Source organism: Ornithorhynchus anatinus, chromosome X2 (assembly GCF_004115215.2).
Source record: "Ornithorhynchus anatinus isolate Pmale09 chromosome X2, mOrnAna1.pri.v4, whole genome shotgun sequence".
Classification (NCBI taxonomy): domain Eukaryota; kingdom Metazoa; phylum Chordata; class Mammalia; order Monotremata; family Ornithorhynchidae; genus Ornithorhynchus; species Ornithorhynchus anatinus.
Genome location: NC_041750.1, coordinates 28,052,191 through 28,064,821, shown reverse-complemented (window position 1 = coordinate 28,064,821; position 12,631 = coordinate 28,052,191). Strand labels below are relative to the sequence as shown.

At 58.0% G+C, this 12,631-nt stretch overlaps 1 protein-coding gene across 2 annotated transcripts in view; it reads left to right on the top strand.

The window, feature by feature from the left end:
* Positions 1 to 12,631, top strand: part of NFATC1 (nuclear factor of activated T cells 1) — a 109,564-nt gene that overhangs the window by 74,874 nt on the left and 22,059 nt on the right. For both annotated transcript variants that reach the window (XM_039910483.1, XM_029052916.1), the window contains exon 9: positions 4,214 to 4,584. In XM_039910483.1, coding sequence (XP_039766417.1) covers positions 4,214 to 4,584 — 371 coding nt within the window. The remainder of the gene's footprint in view (positions 1 to 4,213; positions 4,585 to 12,631) is intronic.

Genomic DNA, 12,631 nt, shown 5'->3' with positions numbered 1-12,631 from the left:
GGGGGGGCGACCAGAGCCAGGATATGACTGCAGTAAAGGCAGCAACAGCAGCAGATAATCGCTCGCTCGCTCTGGCCTCTTTCGGAATCATCAGGAAACGCACCAGCTAGCTGGCGTGTTTTGCTTTGTCTGTCCACCTGAACTCGGTTCGGGAACTGCCGGAGAAACACACGGGACCAGACTGTACATCAGTGGCTGAGGGCGCATGACGGGTCAGGGGAGAGAACGGGGCGTCTGGGAGGCAGGACAACCCCAGGTTCTGGCCTCGGCTCTGCCTGCTGGGTGACCCCGCACAAGTCACTTAACCTCTCTGGACCTCAGTTCCGGCATCTGGGCAGCGGGGAGGCCGGTCCCGGCCTCTCGGGGGTGTCGTGAGGAAAAAACAAGGGAGTTGACGTGGGAGCGCTTTGGGAAACTCAAAGCTCTCTGCAGATCGACACGGTGTCTCGTTGACAAGATGAATTGGCCGTCCCCTCCGCCCGGCCAGCCCCATGCGGGGGCAGGGGGTGGGGGGCTTGTGGCCCCTGGACTTTGGTCAGCTTAGAGAGGAAGCGGGCGGGGTGTCAGGGCTTTGGTGTGAAAAGTTCCTCCAGGATGGGCGGTGCCTGCCTGGCTTCTGTGAACAAGCTCTCTCTTTCTCCCTCCAGGGGCTGCTCCTTTCCCTCCTAAACCACCGAGCATCCTCTGCTTAAAGGCCCGGTGTCCCCGCGGATGCCTGACATGGGCTTCTGTTGGCGGAACTTGGCAGGGCAGAGACTGAGGAGTCCTGCTCAACCAAGCGGGGCCGGGATTTCTGGAGGAGGAAGAGCAGACGGCTCAGAGCAAGAAAGGATGCCCTCGGGGTTCCTCGGAAACTCAGGCACACGCTGCTCTACCTTGGTCTCCCGTAAGCCCGAGGGAGTGGCCCTGTTCCCAACGTAGCCCGGGGTGAAGGTAGAGGAAGAGAGCGCACTGACGCAGCTTATTGCCATAATAACAACAACAACAATAATAATATAAAGCAAGTATGCTGCTTATTAAGCTCCTGCTACGTGCTGAGCACTGGGGTTGAAACAAGGTTATGAGACTGGCCACAGTCCCTGGCCACAATCTATCTTATCCCCAGTGTACAGATGGGGAAAGTGAGGTCCAGAGAGGGTACTTGACTTGGCCGAGGCCAGGCAGCAGGACCGGGAGTTGGGACTCCTGAGCTCCGTCCCCTGGGCCGTGGTCTTCGGGGCCGCAGGTGTTTGATCTGGGCTCCAGAGACCCCGGGATTCCATCTCTTGAGTGTGGGGACCAAGGGGGCCACTGAGGAATCCATCCAGGCCTGACCCGGGCTGTGCCCGCCGGGGACAGCAGGTGGGATCAGTTGGGAGGACAGGTCCCAAAGGGCGGAGGATGAAGCAGATGGGGGGTCAGGAGGAGCAATCTTAGATCCTCGAGATCTTCGATCGGGCTTCACCCGGGGAGGGGTGAGGGCAGCCTGGGCCATGCCTGCGGGGATCCTGGGGTCTCCCGACACTGGGTCACGGCACCCCAGGAACTGCCAGGAGAAGCAGAGTCCCACCAAGGCCAGAGGACTGGCAGAAGGCAGGTGCGGTACCTGAGGCTTCTTGGAGGGGTGTCTGCCCCCACTGCCAGCCCCAGCCCCCACCCCCACCCCAAACCACAGCGGACAGGTGAGAGGGTGCCCAGTAGGTATCCAAGGATGGTTCTTTACCTCACCCATCCGTTCCCAGTTCGGTGGGGGCTGCCAGCCTCTCTGGGAACAGAGGGTCCGGCGGGAGCCCAGCTCGCCCAGCTGCGGGGGAAGCTGACAGGACTCAGACCTCCTCCTCTGGATGCTTGAAAACCCCCCTGGGGGTCCTGGGCATCCCAACATGTCCCCCGCCCAGGAGGAATTCAGAAAGTTCAGGAACCAGCATCGGAGAAGCCTGCAGGTCCCTCCCTCAATCCGTCAATCCATCAGGGAAGCAGCACGGCCTAGTGGATAGAGCATGGGCCTGGGAGTCAGAAGGACCTGGGTTCTAACCCCGGCACTGCCACTCGTCATTTCATTTCTCTGGGCCTCAGTTACCTAATCTGTAAAATGGGGATTAAGACTGTGGGCACTATGTGGGACGGGGACTGTCTGCCGTGATCAACTCATATCTATCCCAGTGCTCAGATCAGTGCTTGACACCTAGTAAGCACTTAACAAATACCATTACCGTTACTATTATTATTACTATCATTATCAATCAATGAGAGAGATTCCCTGCAGGCCTGCTAATGGCGCGGCAGCGCTCAGGGGCTTGGACGAGGACAATAAAAGCGTCCAGGAGCAGCCGGTGGAATGGGTGGGGATTGACAGACAGAAGGACACCCCGGGTTTCTACACAGAGAGAGGAGACCCAGAAGAGCGAGGATAAACCAGGAGTAGCCCGGTACTGTCAGGGTGAAATAGCAGAGTAATCAATCGAAAAGTCCAGGTGAACCTAGACCTGGGTGTGGGGACCACAAAATACATGGAACCGATGGTGACTGTTGCAAGCTATGTGTCGGACGTTAACGGGCGAAGGGAGCCTTCTTGGAGGAGGTGGGATTTAAGGAGGCTTTGAAGATGGAGGCAGCTGTGGCCTGGCAGGTTGGAGGCAGGCGGAGGGTGCGTCCCGGCCGGGGAGACGGAGATAGCTCAGGGAAAGCTGGCGCAGGTGCCCATCGATCGATAGATCGATGGGATTTATTGAGCGCCTACTGTGTTCTGACCAGTTGAACCCCGGCCCCTAGTCCCCAGTACTAAAGCCCAGCAGTGGAGGTGCTGGGTCAGAGGCCAAGAGCCCACAACTCAGGTCACGGAGGATCGGCCTCCCGGACTCTCAGTGAGTCCCCGCAACTAGCCCCCTCCGCCCTCCCTCAGAGCACCCGCGGGCAGTGTCTGGCGGCAGCCCAAGGTGGGATCGTAGGTTGGGGGGTGGGGCTGAGGTCCCGGGTCAGACACGGACACCTGTTCTCTCCGGCTGCTTCACCTCAGCCTGGGCTCTGAGCTCCTTCCCAGCAAACCTCCGGTCCAGAGTACCCGTGGCTCTGCCAGCTCCCACCCACGCCTCTCCCCTGGCCAGGAACGCCCACCGTGCTCAGGCCTGACAGCCACACCCCTCCCTCCTCCGGAGCACTTCCAAACAGCCACCGCCTCTGGGAAGCCATCCCTGATTCCCCCCTCCCGCCCCCACCCCCACACACACCTTGCCAGTTATCCCTTCCCCTTCGCCACCTTCGGACTCCTTGGCATCGACCTGGTTATTTCACGGTTATTATTTTTATCACGTATTCCGACTCTCGCCCCCTTTTCACTCTAGGAAATTTGACCGTTTGTGTCCAACTGCCTGTAAACTGCTTGAGTGTGGCGACTAGATCATGAATTTCTTCTGAAGGTTCCCCAAACTCCGGTCCCCCGGTAGGCCCCTGGCACCTCCTGGACTGTAAGCTCCTCGTGGGCAGGGAACGCGTCTACCGACTCTGTTATATTGCTTGTTACAGTGCTCTGCACACCGTAAGCACTCAATAAATACTACTGCTCGGTGGTGATGGTGAGGAGGAGGAGGAGGAGGATGGTGCCGGGAAGGATGGTGGCGGCGTCTGACGATGATGGGCGGCGTTCGGATGGAAGCGCTCCAGCACGGGGTCTGGACAGTCGCCTCAGTTGACCGAACGCCCTTTAGGAGGGAACCCAGCGAGGGCCCTCCACTGCCCGGCTGCCGGTCTCCGGTCTGGCCCGGCCCGTCCCCCCCGCTGAACTCCGGGAACCCTCTCCCCCTGCTCGGGCCGACCCGGGGGTGCAGGCCCGACGCCGGGACCGGCGGTAGCAGTAGCCATGTAGTAGTCCATCCAAGTGAAAATTTTTCCTTTGATTCCTACAAATCCGCGCAGCTCTCGGGCCCAGCGCTTCCCCTACAGCCCGGCTATTTGCAAATAGATTTTTATAGCACATTAGTGCCGGAGGGAAATCCAAAGAAAATAGTCCTTCTCCATATTAGAACCAGCTGTGACTTTCTTGAGCCGATGACTCATTCCTTTTTTTTTTTCTTTTTTTTATTGGGTGGGAGAAGCAGGCACAGAGGCACACAGAGTCTTATTCAAGACGTTGTTTGTTTTGCAGAGGGTAGCCTAGCCACAAGCCAGCTTGAGCGCACCGATCTGCAGCCCGTGTTTATTTAACATTTTTTTTTCCTCTTTCCCTCTCTCTCGACAGTCCCGATGATAAAAACAGAACCGAATGACGACTACGAGGTCGTTCCCGCCTGTGGACCAATGAACCAAGGATTAAATGCCCTCCCCAAGCCGTTCTACAACCAACAGATGGTCATGCCCCCCGACCCCGGGGCCTGCCTCGTGGTCGGCTTCCCGTCCTGCCAACAGAGCAACCCGGCGCTGCCGGCCTCGCCCGTTGCCAGCCCCGAGCTCCACGAGCTGTCCCCGGCCGCTTACGCCAAATGCCTCCCGAACCCCGGGCACGGCCCCCTCGGACTCCAGCCGGCGCCCGCCGGGGGCGGGCCCCCACGGTCCGTGGCCGGGCCGCCGGGCCCCGCCGGCCCTCCGTCTCACGTCGCGCTGCAGCTGCAGGTGAGTCACCACCTGAGCGGAAGCTCAGATTACCTGGGTTACCACCAAGCACTCTGTCCCAACACTCCCTCTTCTCCAATTCCGTCCGTTACCCGAGAACCAACTTATTTGCAGTCGTGCAGTCCAACGCGCCCAGGCACATCGGGCCCGCCGCCGAAGGGTCAGAGAAACACGTCTCCTCCGGCCACTGCCCAGCCACTGTCACTGCCCGAGTTGCCCGAGGACAGTGGTCAGAACGCGGCCCCTCTCCCAGTAACGGTCAAGCGCGAGCCGGAAGAGTTGGACCAGTTGGACCTGGATGACGGTAAGAGCTCCCCAGTGGGAGGCGGTGGCAGCCCCCCCCCGGGGCCCTCCGCTGGCCGCCAGGGGACCCCGGACCAGGAGGGGAGCGAGGCGGGAGGCACCGGGCTGGCCCCCCGGGGCTCCGGCCTGGGGAACCTCGGGGGCGCTGGGACGGACGGGCCGTGGCGTCGGTGCAGCCGGGACCCGGGCCCACGGCAGGCGGGCAGGGGGGTCGGGGCGGCGGGTCGGGCCGCGGTGGGAGGGCCGACCGGGGCCGACTCCCAGCCCAGCTGCGCGTCGATGCTCCGTCGAGACCGTGGTTGGGGGAGCTTGGAGGGGTGAGGGCTCCAATCTGATCCAGCCCGGCCGACCCCGAATTTCCCACCATAGGGATTCGGTCTCCAAACGGGCCTTAGTCGGACCTAATGCCAGGGCGATAGGAAATATGCCCATCGGTAGCCTTTCTGAAGTGCCGTTCGTGCTCAGGTTCCCATGCCCGAGAGGGCCCAGACCCTTCCTCTCCTTAACCTGCACTGGGAGTCCACCCTGGAGGGCAGACTGAATTGCAAGGAACAGACCAGAGACTCTTGGAAAAAAGGCAAGGCCATTGAAGCGTCTGGGCCAAACAGCCAGTCTCTTTCTGGGAGAAATGATAACAGAGGATGGTTTGGCTGGCTTTTGGATTTAATTTCACTTAAAGAGAACCTCGGGGCTCTCGACTACACGTTTACCTGCTCGTTAACGGCCGAGCGGGTACGAAGGCCCCTGGCAGCAGGCTCTTACTCCGGATCGGGGAAGCCTGGCGGACGTGGGGCTTCCCGGCCCTGGGAGCCGGAGCTGCCTCCGCTCATTAACGCTCGGCTCGTTAACGTTCTACCGTGGCCGGGGCCCAAGGCCGGGGCCGAGCTCTCTCTCGTGTGGGAGTCGGGGGCTGTCTGTGCAGAGGTATTTCCAGTCAACCCGGGAATGAGTTGCTTCATCGCGGAGATTCAGATCGATGGCTGCGTGCAGAGACTCACCTCAGCGTCCCATGTTAGCCCCAGCTCCCCGGGCCCCGGCAGGAGACGGGCGGGTTCCCGCTGCCGAGGAACGTGGGATGGGGCTCCTCCCCCGCGCCTGCCCCTTCGCCCTCCCAAGCTCCATTTTGGGAGTGCGTTCCGCCACCGTGCTGAGGCTCTCCGGCAGCCTCACAAAATGGCAGCAAAGGGCCTAGGCACGGGGCCGGCCTGCCAGGGCGCCACAGTTCCCGCAGAGGGGCGGCCTAGTCGGTCTCTCCCAGGAGAGGGAGAAGGAGGGAAAGGAGGGATTGTGGGGAGATGGAGTTGCCTTGTGCCCCTCGCCCCGGGGGATCGGCGAAGGAGCATTAGCGTAGTGTGGGACAGGCTTCGTCAGGGAGTGGCCAGGCTGATCACGGCAGGATTGGGCCTGTGACTTGTTCTGCCGGGCCAGGGATGGGGAGAGTTTTGATCTCTTTCCCACGGCCTGAGCCATCCCACCCCTCCCCGCTCCCCCACCTCCAGGACAATGGCGTATGGGTGGCAATCTTAGATTAGAAGGGGCTTCCTTCCCTGGCAGGATCAGTTGGGGTCATGCTTTCTCTCCTCCATTTCTTGCTCCATCAGGTGAGGGCATTATTCCCTCCCATGGTGGCCTTTCAGAGCTCCAGAGGGCCCTGAGCCATGCCCACCTTCCTCTCCCCCCGCACATCAGCCCCACAGCCTGTCCAGCCCGGACTTTGCCTCCAAGAGGGCACCAGGATGCTTGGAGAGATCATCAGCTGGTTGCTTGCCCTCTTGGACGTCCACCCTCAGGGTGAGGAGTGGACCATCCAACACCCCTCAATCCTCCCTCTCCATACCTGACACTCCCCCAGTGACCCAGCATGGACCATCAAACACCCCTGACTCTCCCCTCTCCATCCCTGACTCTTCACCAGTAACCCAACATGGACCATCCAACATCCCTGACCCTTCCTCGTCACTCCCAATTCTCCCCCAGGCACACAACACAGTCCATCCAATACCCCCATCTCCCCCCTCTCCAGCCATAACTTTCCCCGTTGTAATCCATCATAGATGGCCCATCCATAAATTTATCCAAAACCTGCTGATATTTTCAGCTCAGGCAGCTTCCTGTGGTAACGAATTCCATATGCTTATTATTTTTATTATTATCCATAAGTTGGTGCCAAAAAGTCTGTTTTGGTTCATGTGTGGATTCCATTTTAGACTTCATTTTTCATTTCACTTGTAACCAGTTCCACCCAACTCACCAGCAGATGCTCTGAATTTGTCCAAGTCCCTGCTGAGGCTCTGGGGTCAGTCTGCTCCCCGTCCTATGGCATGATGTGACCGGTCACCGTCTCGAGACTGCAAGCTCGTTGTGGGCAGGCGATATGTCCACCAACTCTGTTATATTGTATTCTCCCAAGGCCTTAGAACGGTGATCTGCACACAGAAAGGACTCGGTAAATACGATTGATTGATCGTAGCTGCCGGCCAAAGAGACGTCCCTTCTTCCTGCCCCAGAATCTGGGATCCTGCCCCCGCCCTTCGGACCAATCATGGCTAGATCTGCGGACAACCCTTGCCGTCTCTTCTGTGCTGGGGGTTTATTAATGGAGGGAACAAGATGCAGTCCAAGTAGACTTGGACCATCTCGTTTAGCATAAGATCACGCACAACGCTGTGACTGCATCGGGGCCACGTTTCTTTTGCAGAGTCCTGGGCTGGAAGAACCATATGGTGGTTGCCCTCCTGGACACCCACTCTCATGGTTAGGGATGAGCCAACACCCCTGACTTCTCCCTTCCCATCCTTGACTCTCCCTCCAGTGACTCAACACAGACCACCCCACACCCCTGACTCACCCCTCACCATCCCTGACTCTCTCCCAGTGACCCAGCACAGACCATCCAACCCCCCTGACTCTCTCCTTCCCATCTCTGACTCTCTCAGTGACACACATGGGTCAACCAACACGCCTGACTCTCCCTTCTCCTTTCCTGACTTCCCCCTGATGACCCAGAACCGACACTCTAACCCTCCTGACTCTCCCCTCCCCATCTCTGACTCCGACTCCGGCTCAAACCATCTCCCTCCAGGAGCGGGTACTGACTGCCCCAGCTGGCATCCGACCTGGTCTTGCTTGCATGCTAGAGTGGCCACGTTCCGGTTGGAACATACTCCGTCCAGACCCAATTTAAGTGACACGGCATCCTGGGGCTTGTTGTTTGAGACCTCAAAGTGGTGCCCCGCAACTCTCCCCCCCATCTCTGGTTGCAACAGTTGAGCAGGCAGGAGGAGCAGTCTTTGCTGGAGGAGAGCAATCTCCACCCCAATTTCTCAGTCGGTCAATCAATCAGTCAGTGGTATTTATTGAGCACTTATTGTGTGCAGATCACTGTACTAAGCACTTGAGAAATTGCAATACAAAAGAGTTGGAAGAAGTAATCTCTGCCCAAAAGGAGGAGAGGGAGTCAGTCAGTCAATCGTATTTATTGAGCACTTACTGTGTGTGGAGAACTGTATTAAGTGCTTGGGTGAGTACAATATGACAATAGACAGATACATTCCAAGCAGATATTCTTATCCCCATTTAACAGAAGAGGAAACTGAGCCCCAGAGAGGTTAAGTGACCTGTCCAAGGTCACACAGCAGGCCAGTGACAAAGCCGAGACTAGAACTCCTGTCCTCTGGTCACAGGCTCTGCGCGCAGCAACTGATCAATAAATATGAGATGTTAATGAGGGTGCTGAGCAGTTAATGATGAACTAGAAGGGAAAGAAGGGATTTGGGATAGTCTGTGCTAGGTCACTGGGGGAGAGTCAGGAATAGAGAGAGGGGGGGAGTCAGGGGTGTTGGATGGTCCATTCTGGGTCATCGTGGGGAGATTCAGGGATGGAGAGGGGATAGTCAGGGTGTTGGATGGTCCAGCCCTAACCACAAGAGTGAATGTCCAGGGGGGCAGCAAGCACAATTCCACAGTGCCACTGTTGGAGACAGAATCCTGGGCTGGGCATATGCGGGATTACCCAGGAACAGCACTTCTGATGATGGTTTTCTATCCTTTAGTCATCTCTTTTATGGGAGTAAATGTCATGCTGTGTAGGACTATAACTCTGCAAAATTCCACGTCCGTTTGGGGGTAGACATAAGCTCTAGAAACCTTCCACTCCTCCCAGTTTAGACTTTTCAGTTAGCCATATGTGGCAGGATCACAGGAAGGGTATCAAATATGTATTTTAAAAACAGACTCGTTCAATAAAAGCTGCAGTTCGTGGATGTAATCTGAGCTGTTTCACTAATATCCTTGTCTGGTATTAGTCCTTTTGACAGCTGACTGCATGTCCTTTGGGGTCAGTATCCTCCCTAGATCCCTAGTGAAGCGTGTGCACACACAGAAGTCAGCACACGCACACACACACACACGTGAGGAAAGCCTGCATGGTACCGCCCTACTTTGGAGCCGTGTCACGGGGTGTCCCGAGCAGTCCCTGGGTTTGGCTCTGGTGTGGGTGGGAACAGGGTGGTCGGAATGCCTGTGGTATTAAAATCATAATCATCATAATCATAATCGTGGTATTTGTTAAGCACTTACTATGTTACTCTCCATACTGTGAGCTCATTGTGGGCAGGGAATGCATTCATTTGTTTTTATATTGTACTCTCCTAAGCCCTTAGTACAGGACTTTGCACACAGTAAGCGCTCAATCAATACGATTGAATGAATGAATGAATATGTGTCAGGGGCTATAGAAAACGCTGAGGTAGATACAAGATAATCAATCAATCAATCCTTTTAATTGAGTCCTCTGCAGTAAGCGTTCGGGAGAATACAGTATAACAAGAGTTGGTAGAAACATTCCCTTTCCACAACGAACTTAATCGGGTTGGCCGCAGTCCCTGGCCCACATGGAGCTCACAGTGCAGTGGGAAGGGACAACAGGTATTAAGCCCCCATTTCACAGATGAGGAAACCGAGGCCCAGAGGAGTGAAGTGACCTGCCCGAGATCCCACAGCAGAACGGTGGCGGAGCCGGGATTGTAACCCGGGTCCTCTGACTCCCAGGCCGGCGTTCCCGGCATTGGGTCTGGCGAAGCCGTCGCCTTCGGCCAACCGAGCCCCTAGATCGAAGCCGTCCAGGGTTCTGGGCTCCCGTCACAGCCGCGCCTTTGAGCCCTTCTCGCGGCCCTCTCCGGTTTCCGGGCGTCCAGATGGCGTTAGAGCAACACGCGGGTCGTCTGCAAAGCCCAGCGGCCCCGTCTCCCCTTCAGTCTGGATCGCGTCGTCTCCCTCCTCGCCGCCCCCCTCCCCCACTCCCGTCGGTCGGTCGGTCGGTCTGTCGGTGGGTGGAAACAAAGGACTTTTTCTTCATGGAAACTTTGAGTCATCTGGCTCCGGGCCCGGCCCGCGAGGGGCTCCGCTCCGCCTTCCGAACGATGATTGAGAGACTCCACGCTCACGCTCTCGGGCTTGCCGAATCGTTCACATTGGGGCTGCAGTGCTCCCCGAGCAGCGGGGGGAGTGCAAACAAATGACAACTGGAAGATCGGGCGGGATCGGCCCCTTCAAGGGCCTGAGACCCCCAGAGTCGTGCCCCTGGTTCTCCCCACGAACCGGCCTGAGATCAGCCCCGCGCCTACCCGTCTTGCATTCCGCTGACCCCAGAGGCAGACCCAGCAGTTGGGGCAGAGTTGGGGTGACTCGGGGGGCAAAAGAGGGAGACCAGAACCCAATCTCTCCCAAGGGTTCGGGTTGGGGGCGGTCCTCCCCTGGCCTGCGGCAACGGTCCGACGGGTGGGTGGAGTGGGCTAGTCAGCCGGGGCAAGTCCGCCTGGTCACAACTACCAGAGAGACCTCCCCAGCTAAGAAAGGGTTCTAGAAACGGAGAGTTTCACTCGTCACTGAGGGCCCGGGTTGTGGGGCAGGTGATGCCGGCTGAGTGGGAGATCGGTTTCTGAAGGCAGCCGGACTTTCCTAGGCCGGCCGCGGGGGAGCCCCTGAGCTCGGGAACCCTGCCCGAGGAGTTTTTCCGACTCCGCAGAAGTTCCTGAATCTGTCCCGGGGCGGACACCGAGGCCGAGCGCCGCCCGGGCGGCCGGTAGCCAGGCGGCTGAGGGCTGACCTCATCGGCCCAACGTCTTTCCAATCCAAAGCCCGGCCACGATCGGCAGCTTGGAATTTTCTAGGCAACGGAATGGAAAAACCAGTAGCTTCCGTCCACGTGTCCTCTGTCTTTGCATGTCCCTCCCTGCGTAATGGAGCCCAAATTCTTTTCTGTTTCAGACCGACGGGGTCGGGCTGGGCAGGGGTGTTAGGACGAAGGGTTTGTAGTGCGTGTATGTGTGTGTGTGTGTGTGTACACACGCTTGCGATGCTGGGGGAAGGGAGGGAGGGGAGGGGAGAGTGAAATCCCCAGGCCTGTGGAAGTCTCCTGGCATAGCGCCAAAGACAATCTGTGGCCAGCAGAAGCAAAAAGCTTCTGAAGAAATACTGTTCGGCACTCACTCCCCGTCTGCGAAATCTGAGATTTGTCTGAAATATTTTCGAGGCCGTCCCAGCCCTCGCTCAACCACGAGGGCGGGAGTGACTCGACTGCTCAGCTCCTCATTCCCTCAGTGCCCGCCTCCCGCCAGGGGGGCCAAGGGCTCCCCCTCCCCCACGCCTACCGACTCCCCAGGGGTTTGTGAGGGCCGAGGCCACCTGCGGCTGGTCAGCCGGCCGGCCGGAAGCCCTGGGGCATTCTCACCCTCAGTGAATCAGGTCCATTCATGCTTTGGCTCTTCTGGCCGGGCACGAGCCGCCAAGAGCCCCCGCTGATGGGGCCTTGGGGGCAGGTATGGGTCGGCCTCCGGGCTGAGGGGCAGCGCCTCTCCGGCTGTCGCTCTGGCCATGGCGGGCACGGGGAGACCCTCGGAGGGCACAGTGGCCGCAGTTTGAGGAAGCCAGCTGTGGGCAGTCACCCAAGGTTGGTGTCCCTTTGGGAGAACGGTGGACCGGGCAGCAGGCGACAGCTGAGCCTGCATCGGTAGGGCGTCTGAGTTGGACGGTGGCAGCTGTTCCCCGCCGATAACCCCGCACCGTTGCTCTCTGAGGCCCCGGGAAGGTATTATGAAGTTCATTAAACACTAGTAGGTGCCAAGATCTCTGTATGCCCAAGAGATTCTGATCACACAGTCTCCATCCTTTACTGGGCTCACTGTCCAAGACAGAGGAAGAGGCAGGGGTCTTCTACTCATTATACAGATGAGGAAACTGAGGCCTGGAGAGGTGAGGTAACTTGTCCAAGTTCACACCTCAGGCCGGGACTAGAAACCGATTCTTCTGTCACTCGGACCGCGGGCTGGAAGGACCGTGGGGCTGACCGAGAAATTTATTCATTCAATCGTATTTATTGAGTGCTTACTGTCTGCAGAGCACTGTACTAAGCGCTTGGGAGAGTACAGTACAACAGTGAACAGACATAGTCCCTGCCCTCAGTGACACTGCTTGGGATCTTACGATATAGAATCTTAAATTATTTTGGGATCTTAGGAATGTTGGAGGGTCCATGGTGGGTCACTGGGAGAGAATCAGGAATACAGAGGGGAGAGTCAGGCGTGTTGGATGGTCTGTGCTGGGTCACTAAGGAAAAGTCAGAGATGGTGATGGGAATATCAGGGGTATTGGAGAGTCCATGCTGGGTCACTGGGGGAGAGTTAGGAATAGAGGGGAGAGTCAGGGGTGATGGACGGCTCATGCTGGGTCCCTTGGGAGTAGCGAA